Source organism: Tachysurus fulvidraco, chromosome 11 (assembly GCF_022655615.1).
Source record: "Tachysurus fulvidraco isolate hzauxx_2018 chromosome 11, HZAU_PFXX_2.0, whole genome shotgun sequence".
Lineage (NCBI taxonomy): Eukaryota > Metazoa > Chordata > Actinopteri > Siluriformes > Bagridae > Tachysurus > Tachysurus fulvidraco.
Window position 1 is genome coordinate 3,409,654 of NC_062528.1, and position 20,971 is coordinate 3,430,624.

The 20,971-nt window shown below is 41.2% G+C and overlaps 1 protein-coding gene across 2 annotated transcripts in view; it reads right to left on the minus strand.

Annotated features, from left to right (window-relative positions):
• Positions 1 to 2,567: 2,567 nt before the first annotated feature.
• The window catches only part of lrfn1 (leucine rich repeat and fibronectin type III domain containing 1), a 132,198-nt gene continuing 113,794 nt past the window's right edge, over positions 2,568 to 20,971 (minus strand). For both annotated transcript variants that reach the window (XM_027138705.2, XM_047820236.1), the window contains 2 exons: positions 9,841 to 11,236; positions 2,568 to 4,706 (listed from right to left, as the gene is read on the minus strand). In XM_027138705.2, coding sequence (XP_026994506.2) covers positions 3,851 to 4,706; positions 9,841 to 11,216 — 2,232 coding nt within the window. In that variant the 5' untranslated portion in view covers positions 11,217 to 11,236 and the 3' untranslated portion in view covers positions 2,568 to 3,850. The remainder of the gene's footprint in view (positions 4,707 to 9,840; positions 11,237 to 20,971) is intronic.

Genomic DNA, 20,971 nt, shown 5'->3' on the forward strand with positions numbered 1-20,971 from the left:
TCGATTACAACCTCCGTTTATACAGATTACACGGAGCTGCACATACACGTTTTATTCGCCGCGTTTGGATGCCAATGTAAGTTCACAAAGCCATGAGCATTAATAGTAAAGCAACATCCGCCATTGTTGTTGTGTTTGTCGCTGCTGCGCTAACGTTGCTGGGACACGTGACACGTATACAGTGACGTCAGACTCGGCTCTGTGATGCTCTCTAACCGGTGGAAAGGCAAACCGGTTCTTAGAAGGTTCGCCAGTGGAACCAACTTTGAACCAGCACCAGCGCTAGTTCTTTCCGGTGGAAAAGAGGCATTAAATAATTAGCAAGCAGTTCTTAGCATGTTAATAAGCTCTAAACTGTGTTCATGTTGATTTATGTTTACTTTGGGGAGTTTATTTTTGTTTTTGTTTTACACTTTTAGAATGTTTACTTTCAAATTAACACACACACACACACACACACACACACACACAGAAACTCCACACGACTTTAAGTGATCCAAACTTTAATAAACTAAATCAGGAGAAGGATGTGACGACGCAGATTTTTAATGTAAAAACTGGCAGCCATCACCCAGAATGCTGTGTAAAAAGTCACGTCACCTATGACTTTACATATTTGGAACACATACAGAGATAGTTCAGAATATATTCATATATGTAATTTGCATTTGCAGGTTTTTTTTTTCTTTCTTTCTTTTTGTTGTGTTTTCAATCTAGACCAGCCAGATACAATACCGATTACAATCGTACAGTCATTTCTCTGATCTCTATCATGACGTAATCCATCCTGGCTGAAAGAGTCCACGGAAAATTCCCAGGCTCAGTTTTTTTCCCCCCCTCTTTTTTCCAATGAATGCGATCGGTATTTGTATGAATTATTATTATTTTCTTTTCTTTTTTTTTTTTTAAACTGATCTGCGTCGTATAGACCGGTCCGATGCATGTCCGAAGTTCTGTATCTCGTGTCTTCTGTGCATTCAGTCGTCTTAAATGATCGGACATACGTGAGCGCCGTGACTCTGGAATGTCACGCTCGGACGTCGATCGTGCGTCATCGTGATCGTCGCCTTTCGTTAATGAAGTATTACAAAGAAAACAGAGCAGTCACGTTTCCACCAAGCTCTCACCGTGGCATCACATAGAAAAATAACCATTAAACAAAAAAGATGGATGAAGAGTGGATGGACACATAGCAGCATGTCTTCCATTGGTACATGTTCAGGAATAAGGCACCGCTGCATTATGGGAAAGGGTGTGGCAACCGTTTCTTTCTTTCTTTTCATCACCATCTCTCTCTTTGTGTCTGAAGCAGAACAGAATCAGACTGTGCTTTCAAATAAAACATTAAACATGGACAACACATGACACATGAAGAAAAAAAACTGTGTGTGTGTGTGTGTGTGTGTGTGTGTGTGTGCTTGTGTGTGTGTCAGGATCCCAAAATCTGAAACTTTATTTCCATCAGTTATCGTATCATGTTTTAATCATAAAAAAAGATTTCAATTCGACTCAAAATTTAATTTCAAATAATTTTCATTGTGAAATCCAAACAGTATCATGTTTTGCTCCTAATTTGGTAAACGTATTTATTAATTTTATTGCGTCTAGAGCAACAGCTGAGCATCTGCACTCTGGATTTTAACATCTTTGTACTCTCTGTTACGAGTTATTGCTCGAAGATCTTCTTTGTTCCACCCAGAAAATGGCACAGAAAACCCAGAACATAACGCGACCTGGAATGATTCCCATATTATCGCTCAGAAAATGAACCCGCCCACTGGAAAACCCCGCCCCCTTTCTGTCATCTCCCAATACTAACGTTTCATCTCGACTCGATTTTCTCACTCGCTGCACTGACACGGCCTTGTCGCTTTCTGGCACGGAGAATAGAAAATGTTTTGAGTTTATTAATATAAAATCCAAACAATCTACGAATGACTTTGTTAATAATAAACACGTTTACAGTTAACATCAGTTAGCTAGATTTACTGTATAAGACAAGCACCAAAAGCTGTTGTGCATCAAAGTATAAAAAAATGCCAAAATATTTGACCTTCGACAAAATGTCGACTCTTAACATTTCGCAATAATTAAAAAGTAAAAATTATATTTTAAGCAGATCGACTGTGAAATTGTCGCCCATGTGAAAATCCTTGAACATTTTACTGTCTGTTTTTTGTTATATTGACTACTTGCATTATTCCTCTTCATGGTTTCAGGTCTGTTCCATGTCTGTTTCAGTGTCTGAGCCCCTTGCAGATCGTCGGTATCGGGCGGAATCCTCGTATCTCCAAAATCATTATTTTTCAGGAACTTAAAAAAATGCTGTATCTTATCTGCAATGCACAGGGTTTAGTCCGCGTTGCAGTTTATTGTCTTGCGCTAAATTCCTGTCCTCAGACGAGCACCAGAACTAGCGGGGGTCAAGATTTTTTTTCTTTGAGCCCATTGTTTTGAAGAGATTTACCTCAGAAGACGTGTTGATTCGTTGCGACTCTTCTTGAGGAGAAATATGCCGTGAAGTTCTCCCGCGGAGTGAAGAAGAGGTGGACAGTTGAAGTGTCCAATGGAGTTAAGAGATTTGCGCTCAAGCTATTTTCAAGACTTTAGATTGGTTAATAACTTGTAAAAATAACAGACCCACATGGAGACTGACCGATAGCATCGATGTGTGCAAAAATATGAAATTGACAACATTTGGACATACGAGGTTTCCGCCAGACAACGACGAGATGCTCCAATCCCAGAATTTAGCTGATACAAAAAAACAAGAAAAATAAAAGCATTCTGTGAATATTGACAAAATGTCTGCTGTAGCATCCAAGAAAATGACTGAAGCATTGAAAATCTACAGCTGCTAAATGTACCAAAGAACCTTGTGCAAAGTTTAACTTTAACACTGACATTAATTTTTTTTCCCCCAAATGTGAAAGACTTGAGATCCTGAGCTGGTCAGTGGGACTCTTTGCTTTACTGCTAAAAGTGTTTAACCCACATTAGTGTTTTCACCATCTCATTTTTTGAACATTAAACCACTTAAGCCTGTTTTTAAGACAGTTAGTCATTATACCGATGCATTTTGCACACAAACATGTCCTTTCGGACTTGCTATTCTGGTTGAAGATTCGTGCTCTAATTTGTAGGTGTTTTATCTTTCTTCATACATTAGCTAGCTTGTGTGGATATCATGCTGAAACCATGGCAACTGGCAGTGAAGCAAACATACTGTAGTGAGTCCTGCAATATTGCAGTGTCGAGGGATTTGATTGACATGAGTTGAGAAATGGGTCTGGATGGGATTTTCAAGTGGCTCAGGAATAATGTCACAAATGACATAAGACTGAACTGGTGTTGCACGACTGGTGTTATAGCGGGAGGTGTGTAGTTGGACCGGGATCGTGTAAGACCCAGTGAAAAAGTCACAGCAGCGGGCAGTTTTTACTTTGTTGACAACAGTCGGTTAATAACGTAGTCACATTTTTTTTGAACTTGAGTGTGTTTACAATGCAGGACAGATTTACTGCTCTTATTAACCCATTATCAGTAACTGCCCTTTCCTGGTCTAGGTAACAGAATCGGACAGTTGTGGGAGCAGGCAGGATTGATCAAGAGTGTCTGCTGGAATGGTCAGAAATGGGAGTATAAAAAAAGTAACCCCACAATCCCCTCCAGTCTAAGTCTAGTCTGGGATTATTTTAGAGAATTGGTGAACACTAATAAACAATATTAGTGATCTTGTTTGAGAAATGTATTGAAATTGAATTGACCCGGGATAACTGATGAAATAAAGACAGTTGCTTGTAGTGAACTCGGAGTTTGGGACCCCACTGTGTACGTGTTATTCAGTTATTCACACTGTGCTCTCGAGCATCCATTCAGTGCTGCTACTGAACGTGATGCGGCGTTCAGTCGGAGGCGAGACATCAAGCTGCGAGCTGGATTTGTGGCGGCGGGCACGGGCCCGTCTCGGGTAGCTGTGGCTCTGGAAAAGCGTGTAGTCCCCATCGAATGAGAAGCGATGCCTTGCCCTCGCCAGCTCACCCGGCAGCAACCCAATGGCCACTGGCGTCCGCTTCCTGTCCCTGTCACTTGTACTGGTGCCAATGGGGCAAAGTGACATGGTGGAGCCTGTCAGGCTGCTGTCTGTCTGGTTATCATCTGAAGGTGGGGCTCCTAAACTTGCCCTGCGGGATGGTGGGATGGGAGGAGCAGGTACGAGAGCCAAAGCTGCCACCTCTGGGTTAATCGGAGGCGTCAGTTCCTTTGCTTCCTCCCGAGTCTCATTTTCAAGGCTAAGCAGCGCAATAGCATGGCAGTCTGTACTGACTGGAGATTCGCCCACATGCTCCTGATTTTTTGACGTGGCACGACCGGAGTGGACACTTCCAGACATTCCACCTTTGACTTTGGAGGCATCAGCCGTGCCATACGCCTTGTATCGGATCATCAGGATGACAATGAAGACGAGCACAGAGGCCACAATGACGCCACCAATAATGATGATCATGGTGCCACCCAGGAACTGTGCTTGAGCAAACTGGCACTGTCCCGCCTCAGGCCCGGTACGGAAGTGGACACAACCGACCACACGTGTAGCGGTGAGGGACGTGATGCCGTCATCATACACGGCAAGAACACACAACTCATACTCACGTCCCGCCGCCAGGTCATTGATCCGGAATGTCTTGCTCTCTGGTGGAATCATCCTAGAATGACGGAGGACAAGAGACAGAGTGAGGACAAAAAGTAATAACTTTTGAAATAAAAATATTTCAGAAAAGTTTACAATGCTGATACAAATGTTTACGGGAGTAAATTGGCAGATCTTAAGCTTGAGTTTGTTCTCTGGAACAAAATGACTGGTCTTTCCTTCCCAGTGAATCATCGAATTTTAAAACTGAGTATCCAACAGTCTCTATAACAAGGTCTAAGGGAAATCAGGAAGTGGTGTCACATGAAGAATCGGCAGCATGTCAGCACAAGTGATATTCTGATGAGGTCAGATGCTATAAGAGGTCGTGTATTACCTGCAAGAACAAAATAGCATGTTCTTTGGTTGAATAAAGGACATATGGTGGGCTGGTTTGTAAAAAAAAAATGAAAGTATAATGTTTGGGCCAGAGGCAAAGGCAGAGGCAGGGGCAGGGTTATGGCCTACTCTAGCTTGAGAGCAAACCTTTTAAATTTTATACTGGAGGAGTAGCACATGTCCAGCCTAATGTTTATCTGATGAAATACTCAGTATTCAACTCGGCCATGTGAGTTTGCACGTTCTCCCCATGCCACTGGGGTTTCCTCCAGATACTTTGGTTTCCTCCCCTAGTCCAAGTCATGGCCTAATGGTTAGAGAGTCTGACTCCTAACCCTAAGGTTGTGGGTTCGAGTCTTGGGCCGGCCACGACTGAGGTGCCCTTGAGCAAAGCACCAAACCTCCCCGTGCGCCACGGCATAAATGGCTGCCCACTGCTCTGGGTGTGTGTTCACTGCTGTGTGTGTGTGTTCACTGCTGTGTGTATGTGTTTACTGCTGTGTGTGTGTTTACTGCTGTGTGTGTGTGTTCACTGCTGTGTGTGTGTGTTTACTGCTTTGTGTGTTCACTGCTGTGTGTGTGTGTTTACTGCTGTGTGTGTGTGTGTGTGTGTGTGTGTGTGTGTGTGTTTACTGCTGTGTGTGTTCACTGCTGTGTGTGTGCACTTTGGATGGGTTAAATGCAGAGAACAAATTCTGAGTAGGGGTCACCGTACTGACCCTCTGAGTATGTCATGTCACTTTCAAAGACATACATTTTATGCTGGCATCTCTTAATTGTCTTTAGTGTGTGAATGTGTGTGTGTGTGTGTGTGTGTGTGTGTGTGTGTGTGTGTGTGTGTGTGTGTGTGTGTGTATGTGTGCGAGCAATTGGATAAATTGGCTAAATTGTGTTGTGATAATTTGGAATTCTGTCTAGGTTACACCCAGGCTCCAGGCTCCACGAGACTTACTAGAATAAGCATTGTAGAGGATGGATGGATGGACGATTGGATGGATGGATGGATGGATGGATGGATAGATGGATGGATGGAAGGATACTCTACAATACTCTATAATACTGAGGCGGATACCAGCCAGTGGTCAAATTAGACATATTTTCACATCAGATATGCTATACTGTTTGTACTGGTTAGGGTCGCCAGGACAGTAGTTTTGACATCTAGAAGTAGTAAGACATCTACAGTGAGATGCCAGTCCATCACAGGGCAGCATGCAGAGCGTTGTTCACACCTAGGGGCAACGAGGGGGTGAAGAGACTGGAGGACCCTGAAGGAGGCGTTTGTAACTCTGGCAGAAACCTGAGTACAGGATCGATCAGGACCGGCAATATAATGTGCTATTCATAAAGTAATTTCAGTTGCCAACACGTTAACACAAGCTCCATGCAAATAAAAGCTTGCATTTGTTTTCTATTCTATGTAGGCTGCGATATCCTCCTACATGGTCTGGCATTACTTCAAGTCAGTAAGACCTCTCCTACACATTCTCAGCCATACACTTTCCATACACCTTTGCACCATTGAAACTGGCCGAACTTTCTGATCAAAGGTTCTTCTTTAACAGCGAGAGAATTTTTCATCCAAGTAAATTGCTACCTGATAGCACGACCGCATTTCAAGATGAAAAACACGGTGCAGATCATCTCATTTTACTGGACTTAAGTGCACCATCTAAATTACACATGACATTTAACACATCTTGTAAGGAAGGCATCATGACACACATCCAGTCAAGTTTGCCAATGTAAGCAAATTACACCTCATTTTCATTTCCATCTTCATCAAAAACAGCCTACATTCGAGTTTGCTTTATTAAAGTCCTCCTACAGGGATACTCTCAATAAATGAGTTTTTTCACATTCACACATCGGCTAACACTTCACAACTGCCAATATTGAGATGCTGGTGATTAACACACTTGTACGCGAACTTCTGGCATTTCCACCCACACACACACTCTCTCCCAGCTTCCCAGTTCTCTGACATTTGGGCAAATTGTAAAAAAAAAGTCTGTATTGCTGCATCCTTCTAAGCTTGGAGAGAGAAAAAAAACCCAGGACATTTCATTTAATGAAAAGCTACACATTTAGCATCTTCTTCTTTTTTTTAAATCTTCCATATGCTTCCATTTCAGAGAGTCAATCCATTTTAGCACTTGTTTTTAACAGAACACACATGAGCAGTCAGGGATGTAAGATGTATTGTGTGATCACGAGGATGTGCAGCAAACTTCATCCATCATAGTAAAGTTTGTGACACATCAATTTATTATTTCATGCTCCTTTACTTGTAAAACTAGTTTTGGAAATTTAATACATGATGCCATAGACCTCTCCTTTTACACATTAAAGGAAAGACACAACAGGTACAAATAACAAATGTAGTCATTTTTCATGTCTTTGGATGAACTGCATCTAAACCGTAGCCATAAAAAGATGATCTGAAACTCTTTTAAAAACTACTTTGGTTTTGTCCTCGTTATCCGAAACACCATTTGGAAGAAAAGCCTTCAAGCTCCACCCAATTTACAATGACATCATGTTGTGTTTATCAAATGAAGTGTCCTTTCTTTAAACCACATTTACAATCAGATTGTAGTTGAATTTGTTTTCTCGAATTGATGACTAAATTTTAATTCAAATTTTTTTCCCTGAACGAATTCATAAATCTTTCCATGTTTGTAGCCCTATTCGGACGGGATTAGTTTCACGTGGGGACGTGGGGGTAAAGTAATTATTACCAGAGCTTCTCTGTGATTTTAGTCCCGTCCGAATGTGCCATCTCGGTAATCATTACGGACAATGTCAGTAAAGATTACGGCGATTTTTACCTTCTGTAAAAAGGTCCGGAAAAATTACCTCAGGTAATACTAATCCTGTCCGAATAGACCTGCTGTAAATATGTACGGTAAAATTCCGTCATTTCCTATTTAAAAGTAGTTTTTTTGGCACGTTTTGCAAGCATGGAGGCGCTTGAAACAGGAAGCAACGTCATACGCACATGACGACAAGGAGGTTATCGTGGTGCGTAAAGCGAGTTACCCCTCCCACTTCTGCTAGTTTTACTGACATGTCTTGTCCTGTGCGAATTGGCCAATTAATATTACAGACGTCCTGAGGTAAAATCGCATTACTCCACGTCCCCACGTAAAACTAGTCCCGTCCGAATAGTGCTTATGACTACCACAAACAATGGCACACAGAATATGTCATTAAGAACATGCTATATTCTTGATTGAACAATAAGGAAATCATTAAAACATATTTCATAAAAAAAAAGACGTTAATTTGAGGAAAGAAAACAACATTTCAAGTTACAATACCAAAAATAAAACACCCCAAACAATGAAGAATATCATCATTCAACTGGCACATTTAATCAAATCTGATATCTGTTTTTTTTTTCTTGCTTATATAATAAAAAAAAATAAGAAAATATTTATTTCTTTTTCATGCATGTTAGAGAAAATATAATTAAAATACAACAAAGAAAACTACTTGGAAAAACACTCATAACTCATAAAAAAATAGAACATTTGACAAAATGACAGTATATCAGTAATTCACATGCTAAAGTTTTTCTTTTAAATTATTTTTAATTCATTTTTAGCATTTTTAGTATCTAGCGTTAATTATAGATTATAAACCCAGCAAAATGTAACAGGATCTTAACTTAAACCTACAAGATGCACACTAATTTGATTTCCAGATTTATTTCTAGGTTTTTTTTATATTTATTAATTACTCAGACATGTACACAATTACAATTACACCAGCATGTTTTCATTTAGCCGGGTTGTTTATGAAACCTGTTTCTATAGAAATTGGTTTCTTCAGAAACCGAAGCATGCTAGTAAAAAGCCTATGGCATTTTAAGATGCTCAGTTTACATTGGTTTATGAGAACACTCTTCTTCCTCTTAGCTATTTCCTTGGTTATTTATATTTATTTAAAAGAAATGATTTTTTTTTTTTTTACACAAGCTGTGCTATGCTTCTGTGCCACAAAGCCATTTTTTGCGCAACACACCAGAAACACTTTATGGTTTCACAGCTTTTTCTTTTATTTCATGTTTTATCCTTGAAACACTCTTTTGTATGTCACGTATCAGCAAAGTGGATGTGATTTGCCCTTAAGTTTAATGTTTAATCATGACATATTGTCTGATTTGTGTCTGATCTAAGGTTACTCTGAGCAGCTAATGAACCCTAAAATTAGAGATAACTAGCTGGGTGGTGCTTGGAATTATTATTTTTTTTTTTTTCTGAAAATATTTCACATCAATTTATTTCTTTATTTCTAGCTACTGTAACTAACACAATTGTGGTGATTTTGACGATCGAGATCGTTCTTGTAAACATCCCTGCAGTTTATAGAGCAATGCAGCACAATTCTCTTTACAATTCTTAAGCATATGCTTATTATACTATACACTTAAGCATATAAAATGCTTAAACCCCTAAAACTCATTTAGACTTGATACTAGCATCCATCCTAGTAACTTAAACACTGAACACATGGGCAAAGGTCAAAACCAGGAAAGACAGGAACCTAGAAAACAAGGCCTGGATTTACATGGTATGATTGTGTCTCAAAAATACTGTGTTCAATTCAAATAATTTAGCACATACCTAATTTCTAGTTAACTGAATTATTCAGGAACTCCTACAACATGATGACAATAAAAGCATGTCTGATGTCTGTAGAATGGACATTGGTATCCTTTTATTGGCAACAGTTTACTTGTCACTCTATAACACTCAATTGATTACATTTAGCAGAATGTCAAGTCAGTAACCACTTTTACTTACCTGTAGACCAGAGTGTCATCCATAGTACTGTTATACTGGATCTGGTACATCCTTATTCCTGGAATGTGTCGCTCTGAAGGCCAGTGGATCATGGCCGAATTGGAGGTCAGCTCATCCACCACCACCCTCTTGTCCTGTTGCTTAGTGTCATTGTTACCGGATTTGGTGGAGGTGGTGATGTCAGACAAGCCAGGGTCAGCCTCCTTCATGTGACTAGTGTTGTTGACGAACAACGGCAATGGGATCATGTTTATCTCTACAGCTGCTGTGGCAATTCCAGCAGCATTCGAGGCAACACAGTTAAACGCCCCACTGTCTTTCAGTGTTGTAATCAGGATGTCCAGAGTTCCATTATCATACAGGATGGTACGTGAGTTATTGTGGACCAGCTTTCCATCAGGAAAGCGCCAGTGAATTGTAGGATCTGGATCACCCATGGCTTTACACTTGAGCGTAACACCTTGGCCTTCCATGACATACGGCTTAGTGACATGGTGCTTGATAATGAGTGGGGGTTCACAGATAAACTCCTCCTCCTGAATGGACCAGAAATACTTGTCCATAAGTTGGTCAGGTGAGGCACAAGTCTCCAGGTCATCCTTTCGGGTGAGCCTGCGCAACCACAAAAGCTCACAGTTGCAGTGGAGTGGGTTCCCACCAAAACTCACCGTCAGTTTAGAGGAACTAGAGCTACCTTTAGGATCAGACAGCACTTGCGCATGCTGGAAGAGGGAGTCTGGGGGCAGCTTCTGCAAACGGTTGGACGTCATGTCCAATCTGACCAGTTTGGTAAGCAGCGTGAAAGTTCCAGCTCCTATGTGATCGATAAGATTGTGATCCAAAGTTAGCGTGTTGATGTTGGTCATCCTGGCAATAGCCTCCCATGGCAACGTCCTCAGGTTGTTGTAAGACAAATCCAAATCCTCAATAGTTGATACAAACTCGTCAAAGGAGGAAGGGTCTATATGGTGGATTTGGTTGTTCCCCAGGATGAGATGCCGAAGGTTGACCAAACCTTTCAGCTGATCATTCTTTATATCAGTCAGTCGGTTCCCATCCATGTGAAGTGCCCTTAATGCTTTGAGTCCAACAAATGCATGAGGTGCAATCTGGCTTATGGTATTGCGGGACAGTGTCAGGTGCACCAGGCTCGTCATGTTTAAAAAGTCCTTCCTACGGACCGCTGTGATGAAGTTGTCCGTTAGCCTCAACTCTACGGTCTTGCGATCAATAGTGTGTGGAACAAACAGGAGTCCAGTCTTCGCACAAAGCAAGGTCAGGGTGGGTGAGATGGTCTGGCAGATACATCGGCCTGGGCACTGCTGTCCTCGCACCAGAACCCCCAACAGCATCATGCAAAAAATGAAACGCTCCATGGTTTATCAGCTTCCTCGTCCTGCATATCACACAAATACACAAACAAAGACATCAGTATAGGTGCATCCTTCAACTCTCTTGTTCCTTAATATTTTGAAAGATAAGTAAGGTGTTACTCTATTTCAGCGTAGACATCAAGAGATAAAATCAAAATCACCAAATCAAGAGTATTAAATAGCATTCTCCTAAATGCTGACTGAATCGTGGTTAACTTTTTTCCTCCCAGAAACACAGTTTGGCCTTCAAACATAAACAACAACCCTCGGCTCCACACACCATCTGCAATTTCACTGCTTCTTACAGTAATTAGTGTTTAATATTTAAGAGTTTATTTAAGCTTCTGTTGCTTGTGGCCTGTTGTGGGTTGCATTTCCGAAGCTACTGTTTGGGTCAACCTGCATTCGCCTGCATTATCTGACTTATCTAATTGTCACATTTGTACATTTAATCAATTTCTATTCACATTTAAGGTTAATGAAACAAATTAGTTCTTCTTTTATCAAACATTGGAGTCAAATTAAGTCAAATTAAGACAAAAAAAACATTAAGAGTAGCTTGTACAGTATTGTTGCCTCTTTCCTGATGACATCAGAAAAGTTACAGCTTTACTCCTGACTGTTAAAATTTTTTCTCCTTTGTACATTTACATGTTTTTTTTTTTAATTTTGTATAATAATAGCAGACCATCTTCAATCTTCCAGGTACCAGCATATGGGCCGTCGCTATAGAAACGATAACGTATTGTGCGTAACAAGTGTGTTCCTTTAAACCTTTGCTACTGTCTGAAAATTCTTCAGCACTGTACCTTCAGAAACAGAAAACAGAAAAGAATTTTGACAAATAAAAGCCCTGAAGAGTTGTGAAGAAATAAATCCCAACTCAGCAGTAAAGTAACCAATAACACATACACACAACACACACTTCACACACTTTATAGCCATCCTGAGAAATATACAAGTGTTATTCCTGCCCAGGTTAGACTGATGCTCCAATTAAAGGACAAACCTGGTGCTTAAACTTGACAGGTAGGAACAGATAAAGTATTAACTTCACCAAAATGACTTCTACCTTCTAAAAAGTTCTGTAGGATTTTGGAGTAAATGGTGCGGTGAAATTTCGATTGGAGGAGAGGCTTAATTGTAGGACAGATTGCGACAGTGTACAGTATGTAGATCCTGTGTGGAAGAGTGACTCAGACCGATACACTTTTTTTATACTACTCTCTGTCCTATCCCCAGTTATCCAGATCGATTTCTCTACACGGGCAAGGAAGAGCAAGAAAAAATAATTTATGAATTTCTCGGGTTTAATAAGGAAGTTCCTCAAAGGAATCCCCAAACAGAGCATCTCAGACCCAGCTGCTGATGAATGTACACGTTCTGGCCGAATACTGGTGATTCACTTCCTATGGCTATGCTTTAGGCAAGGCTCGAAGTCATAACACTGAAGCTTTCAACAGATTGATGGTTAAATAGATGACAGCAGATTACAAATCTTATTCCATTAATATGTGATTTTATGGAAAAATGCCATTTTTTTTAGACTGCAAACCTGAAATCATGTAAACAATTGAGACATCATTATGGGATCGAATGGAAAAATTGTCTAATCATGTCTGTGTGAGACATTTGGTGATAATCAAATGTGAAAAATTATATGGCAAGAGTTTGAAAATAATTTAATAACGCGGCCAAATTAACGCAAACTTTTAAAATTTGAAAAGTTGAAGGCGAATTATGTGGAAAAAATCACAATGGAGTATCAAATAAAATCAAATAAAACAAAAAAATTCACTGCACCTGCGTTCGACTTGACTTCTGTTACATGACAATGTAAAAATTAGAAAAATAAATAATTCAATGTGAAAAGTGTAGCGTTCGCATGTTCTCCCCGTGATTCAGGGTCTTTTACCGCCAGGGTCTCCGTTTTGCTCCTCCAGTCCAAATGCATGAATTTTATGCTGATTAACAAGGGTTTCCCCTGAGTGCCCAGGGATAGGCTTTGGATTAGCATTTGTAGGATGTGGTACAGAAGGATGTATTTAAAAAATCAGGTAAAATATTGATACATTAAAAACATGCATTACATGTGAAAAAGAATTATTGAAATTTTTTTATTCAACTACTGTTTTGTGCAATGAAAAATGCACAAAAAATATTCATACATTCATTCATTCATTACCGCTTATCCGAACTTCTCTCGAACTTCTCGGGAGCCTGTGCCTATCTCAGGCGTCATCGGGCATCGAGGCAGGATACACCCTGGACGGAGTGCCAACCCATCGCAGGGCACACACACACTCTCATTCACACATACCCACACACCCACACACACACACACTCTTGTTCACTCACGTAATCACACACTACGGACAATTTTCCAGAGATGCCGATCAACCTACCATGCATGTCTTTGGACCGGGGAAGGAAACCGGAGTACCCGGAGGAAACCCCCGAGGCACGGGGAGAACATGCAAACTCCACACACACAAGGCGGAGGCGGGAATCGAACCCCCAACCCTGGTGGTGTGAGGCGAACGTGCTAACCGCTAAGCCACCCCCACAAAAAATATATGGAAGAAAAAAAAAACAAACACATGCTCTACATGTGAAACATATGTGACCCTTAAGAATACGTCTAAAAAAAAAAGCAAGTGTTTTTTAACGTGACTTTTCTGTAAGGCAAGATAGGGCTAGTAACCTAAAGGGATGTGTAACGGATCCTCCACAATGCTGTTCTAATCAGTGGCTTTATTTCACCTGAAATACATTTCTGGTAGTGACACATGGCTGATCTGCGACAGAGACGAGCATCGTATCTAATCAAGTCACCAAGTTGTAGCGCAATAACGATAAGCCTTGTTGACTAAATACATGTTGACTAAAGAAGCGACAGCCCATCAAGTCCCCGCGACGTGATTTGCAGAATTGTCACCACACACACTCATGCAATAAAAGAAAAAAACTGTCACTTTTCTAGATGTTCCAGCGCAAATGAGAGCAGATCTCTGTGAGAAGTCATCTCAGATACGATACAATTCTTCTCCTGCTTGACTGAATCCAATAAAAAAAATTCCCAAGGTGTGAAAATCATCGAAAAATAATAATAAATCACGGTGGGTAAATCTGAGAGATGAAATGCACATTTTTATGCAAATGACTACAGTGAAGTCATTAAGTTATGACATGTTGTGATTGCAAACGCGAGTTTTGTTGGGAGAATTTATAACCGCACGTTTATTACCGAAGCCTCGTATGTTAGAAAAAGTAAATAAGGAAATAATGAACACAAAGCCTATTGTGTAGCGGTTTCATAAACAAATCAACACCCATTCTGTCTCAGAATAACCTCTCCGAAATGCTTCTTTTAGCTTCTATGTCCTTGAAAATAACCATTTTATGCGTGCCGCTGTCTCTAGAGACTAAAAGGTAGTGAAATAAGAAGGAGTGAGTTCACACCTCATGAATCCGCACAGTGATCCATTCAGATATAGTGCCCTCGCTCTTTCATTTTAACCCCCAAGAGAGAACGTGACAATAAAGACAGCGGGTCTTTATACAGGAGCCTGTATTCAATAATAGCTCTGTCACGCTCCTTTTCTCCTGATTGAAAGGTGAGAATGGGAGATAAAAAAAGCTGCGAACAGTTTGAGATCAAACAGGAGAGAGAGGCGTTTATGCAGTCCACGTGGAGCTGAACGGGAGTCTAAAGGTTATTATAATTATTTATGAAATGTATGACTGAGAAACTGGTGACTCTTACTTACTAGTGCATGTTTATTAAAATGACATGTGAATGTGGGTTCCAGGAAAAAAGGGGTGTCACTTGTCAGTTCACCAAAGGAGGTGTGGCCACTGTGATTGAATATTAGGAAAGGAGGTGTGGCCACTGTGATTGAATGTTAGGAAAGGAGGCGTGGCCACTGGGGTTGAATATTAGGAAAGGAGGTTTGCCCACTTTGATTGAATGTTAGGAAAGGAGGCGTGGCCACTGGGTTTGAATATTAGGAAAGGAGGTGTGGCCACTGGGATTGAATATTAGGAAAGGAGGTGTGGCCACTGTGATTGAATATTAGGAAAGGAGGCGTGGCCACTGGGGTTGAATATTAGGAAAGGAGGTTTGCCCACTTTGATTGAATGTTAGGAAAGGAGGTGTGGCCACTGTGATTGAATATTAGAAAAGGAGGTGTGGCCACTGTGATTGAATATTAGGAAAGGAGGTTTGCCCACTTTGATTGAATGTTAGGAAAGGAGGCGTGGCCACTGGGTTTGAATATTAGGAAAGGAGGTGTGGCCACTGGGATTGAATATTAGGAAAGGAGGTGTGGCCACTGGGATTGAATATTAGGAAAGGAGGTGTGGCCACTGTGATTGAATATTAGGAAAGGAGGTGTGGCCACTGTGATTGAATATTAGGAAAGGAGGTTTGCCCACTTTGATTGAATGTTAGGAAAGGAGGCGTGGCCACTGGGTTTGAATATTAGGAAAGGAGGTGTGGCCACTGGGATTGAATATTAGGAAAGGAGGTGTGGCCACTGGGATTGAATATTAGGAAAGGAGGCGTGGCCACTGGGGTTGAATATTAGGAAAGGAGGTTTGCCCACTTTGATTGAATGTTAGGAAAGGAGGTGTGGCCACTGTGATTGAATATTAGAAAAGGAGGTGTGGCCACTGTGATTGAATATTAGGAAAGGAGGTTTGCCCACTTCGATTGAATGTTAGAAAAGGAGGTGTGGCCACTTTGATTGAATGTTAGGAAAGGAGGCGTGGCTGTTTTTAATGTAAACTTTGTAATTTATCAGCAAAATAAAAAGTTACATTCCTCTACAGGCTTTATTCATTTTAGCACAACTGTCAAATAAAAGCAAATCTGTTTCCACACGTAAAAGTCAGACATTTACCATCGGGATTATGCTGCCAATTTTTGTAAAATGTCACAGTTTCTGTCAATAATAACGCGCTATCGGCTCTGTTTAGGTTCGATAACGTCCCACAGTGCTAACTAGGACACAAAAATGGCTTGTCTGAAACTGCTGGAATGCTTCCTTGAGGGTTTTTCCTATTGATTTTCCTACATCACAGGACAAAAATAAATGAAATAAATAAAATAATCAGCCGAGTAGAGAACTTTGTTGCCAAGGCAACTTCGTGGGAGAATGTGGGTCCTTGAATCACATTAAGATGCTGTTAAGCTGCCAGAGAAATGGAGGTCTCAATCTTGATGGAGATGAGGTAGGCACTGAATATTTACAAGTGCTTTAACCAGGCTTTTAAATATCACTAAAAGCTATAGCAGCACCTGCACATGCACACATCCATTATATTCACCATCTGTTTCACAGATCACACCAAAGGTCACAGATTTGGAGCCAAGACGACAGTTTCCGTGCTCATCAGTTGAAGTGTCTAGTTTTCTATTACAAGGAGATTGCATCACTGAAAATGGCCACAAGCTGCCTACAGCTGGACCGATTGGCCGTCTGATGCCCCGCTGGCTGGCGTGCTGCCTGTCCGGGCAGTGAACATTAGCATCAATCACAGAAAGCGTGTGACTGCATGAATTTTTAAAACTGCACATCATTAATAAAAGCTGAACATGCTGTCATAATGTCTGAGCTTTAGAGATGCTCATGCATAATGGTGGATTAAAATACAAAAGGAGTATGAATCATGAGTACTACCACTAATAATGCAGCTTCATTCATATTTCATATTCAGCTGAAATAAAAAATTAAACTGTAATCGATTTTCTGTACACACCAAACTGAGTACAAGATTTCAAAAAATACTATAGGGATTGATAGAGGCTTAGATCATGCCTCCTTAACTGGAACTTAGGTCATGCCTCTTTCACTGTGACTGACAGAGACTTAGATCATGCCTCTTTCACTGTGACTGACAGAGACTTAGATCATGCCTCTTTCACTGGGACTGATAGAGTCTTTGGTCATGCCTCCTTCACTGGGAACGATCGAGGTGTACGTCATGGCTTTCATTATTGGCACTGACTGAAACAGTTCATTCCTCCTTTAATGGAACTGACTAAGACTTAGGTCATGCCTCCCTCACTGGGATTGACAAAGACTTCGGTCATGCCTCCTTCACTGGGATTGACAGAGACTTCGGTCATGCCTCCTTCACTGGGATTGACAAAGACTTCGGTCATGCCTCCCTCACTGGGACTGACAGAGACTTTTCTCATGCCTCCCTCACTGGGACTGACAAAGACTTCGCTCATGCCTCCCTCACTGGGACTGACAGAGACTTCGCTCATGCCTCCCTCACTGGGACTGACAGAGACTTTGGTCATGCCTCCCTCACTGGGACTGACAGAGACTTCGCTCATGCCTCCCTCACTGGGACTGACAGAGACTTCGCTCATGCCTCCCTCACTGGGACTGACAGAGACGTCGCTCTTGCCTCCCTCACTGAGACTGACAGAGACTTCGGTCATGCCTCCCTCACTGGGATTGACAGAGACTTTGCTCATGCCTCCCTCACTGGGACTGACAGAGACTTCGGTCATTCCTCCTTCACTGGGATTGACAAAGACTTCGGTCAATGCCTCCCTTACTGAGACTGGCTAAGACTTTGGTCATTATTTTCACTGGAACTGTCAGAGACTTGTTCATGCCTCACTGAGACTAACAGACACACCCCATTCACTAGCACGTGCCTTGTTCACTGGTACAAAGGCCACACTTCCTTCAGGGATCAAGCCTCCTCACTGTGACTCATGCAAGTTTTATGTTGGTGTATTTAATTAATTTAATTAATTATTTCTGAAAGCTAGCTATTAATGCATTACTAGTTATTAAAAACAATTATTTTCATAAGATGTGTGTGTGATGTCACAGCCGCCTGTCTCACTATTCGTCTGTACAATTGCTTTGGCAACCTTTCTTCTTTATTATTCTTTGGAAGAATAGATAGCAATTATACACTGAAAAGGCAGTGAACTCAACACGACCTTCCCGATTCAAAGCCCCGGGCTTTTGAACAATTATTGACTGACCAGGTATTTGTCCGCCATTTTTCAGAAAGATCGACGGTCGAACAACTTAGCTAAAGGCCTCCCAAAGGTCATGGAATGCTGACTAGACTGTCCTTTTAATAAGAACCATTTTTCTTTTTCTTTCAATTAAACAACAAAGGAAAAATAACATTGCCAGTGCACACGGTGATTCAGCATTCCTGTGAATTTTAGCAAGCCATTCTTAAAATCAGACCTTATGTGGTGCTGTTTATTAGTCACAGACCATTATGGGTAGTAAATCAAAGCTATGAATCACAGGGGTCGTTATGGTGAGAGGGATAAGGATGTCATTTTAAAGAAGCACTACGCAAGATGTGAAAATTTCACCCACAAATCTGAATGACCAAAATTACAGAACAGTTCCACATCGTGTTTTTTGGCAGCTGGGCCTAATTATTCTCAAGCAGGACAAAATTAGAGATGTGTACGAGAGATGGAAATGAGAGAAAGAAAGAGGGAGAACAAACTGTGTTTCCTTTCACGGCTCCTATAATTAGCATAAAAATCAATTCGACACAGAGGCCTTTCTCTCATGCCTGGATGAATCCATATTTAGCTGCCATGAGACAGAAGGACGAGGGCTGGATTGAGGAAAAAAAGAACATGTTGTAAGTCTTGGTTCAAGTACAAATAGTGCATTTCAGCTTGCAAGTATTATTAGCAGAGCTATTTTATTTTATAAATTATTACTGGTTATATAAATGAGCTCATATTAATCTCATGCAAAATGCAAAAGATGTGTAAGTGCAACCCGACTCCGTACTCCAGCCTTAACTGTTACTAACGTCATACAAGTTCACTTAATTCATTATTCATCTTTAGTACGCGCTTGATCCGGGTCAAGGTTGTGGTGGATCTGGAGGATATCATTGGAGCACTGTGTGCAAGGCAGGAATACACACCAGTCCATAACAAAACAACAGTCACTCCTCAGAGAATTACGGAGAAGCCGATCTAAGTACTGCCATGGGTTTGGAACAGTTTTGGGACATAGGAGGAAACCAGGGAACGTAGAGGAACTCCCAAAGGAACTTGCAAAACTCCACACAAGCAGCATAAGAAACTTTAAGGCAGCTGTGCCACCCTTCATGAACTGGTCAGATTGTCTGAACAAAGCCAGATACAACCAGAACCTGAATATGTGTTTTTCAAAAACTACCATCTGTGCCAAACCCCTTCTGGAACACCAACACTGTCAGATTTTTCAGCATCGTCTTACACGGAAACACGATGGGACATCGGTGCTTGTGCATAGAAAGAAACGACAAATCAGTTGCAGTTCTCTTCTAAAGCAGTAAAAATAATTACAAGCTCTTTTTGGAGAAGGTGGAACATCAACACTCGAAATTAGCTTCTCAAAACCATCAAATACGGAAATGTCATAGCGTTTTATTTGTGTAGAAAGAAAGGACTTTCGTCTCAATCAGTCCCAATTCTCTCCTAAAGCAGTAAAAATGATTACAGGCTCTTTTTGGAGGAGAAATAACCAACACTGTCAGCTTCTTATAACCTTCAAAATTCGGAAACCTGCCGAAACTTTCTGCGCTTTTGTGTAGAAAATAATACCTTCTATTCAATCACTTCTCTTCTCAAGCAGGATTTCTCCAATGATTTCAACTGTACACTATATTTGACAGATACATATTTGAAAGAGAGAAAACCAGCCATATGCTGAGCCTCTAGGATGTCTAGAAATAGACTGTGGATTAAAACCAAACAAAAAGAATGTTTGTATTTACTTTTCTGTACTTTGAATCTTTTTTAAGCGAAGAAAGCAGCAGAAGTCAGAGGAAAACGTCGTGAGAGAGAATCAGACAGGCCTAAAGCTAAAATAAGCCTGAACTTTAGGAAAATGTTCTTCTGAAAGTGCTTAGACTCCAGTGAGCCTTCGAAACAAGCAGCGAGGAGAAACATCATTATTTACCAGACTGAATATCTGCATTCAGTTCATTGTGGACTTCATTTCTTTGCTGTTAATCGTGATGTATCATATAAAGGTTAAATTCATTATGCATAAACTATACTGAGGTGGGGGGGGGCACGGTGGCTTAGTGGTTAGCACGTTCGCCTCACACCTCCAGGGTTGGGGGTTCGATTCCCGCCTCCGCCTTGTGTGTATGGAGTTTCCATGTTCTCCCCGTGCCTCGGGGGTTTCCTCCGAGTACTCCGGTTTCCTCCCCCGGTCCAAAGACATGCATGGTAGGTTGATTGGCATCTCTGGAAAAATTGTCCGTAGTGTGTGAGTGTGTGTGTGCCCTGTGATGGGTTGGCACTCCGTACAGGGTGTATCCTGCCTCGATGCCCGATGACGCCTGAGATAGGCACAGGCTCCCCGTGACCCGAGGTAGTTCGGATAAGTGGTAGAAAATGAATGAATGAATGAATGAATGAATGAATGAATGAATGAATGAATATACTGAGGTGCATTTTGGTCATTTCATGAACCTGTGGGCTCATATTGGATGTGGTAGCCTAGTGGTTAATGTGTTGAGCTACCAATTCGAAAGGTTGTGAGTTCGATTCCTACGTCCACCAGATGCCACTGCTGGGCCCCTGAGTTTTTGCTCAGTTTTATAAAAATGAGATAAAAAAAAACATACGTCGCCCTGGATAAGGGCATCTGCTAAGTGCTGTAAATGAAGAGGTTGGGGTTAGAGTGCAGGGGCAGCTATGATACAGCACGCCTGGAGCAGGGAGAGTTGAGGGCCTTGCTCAAGGG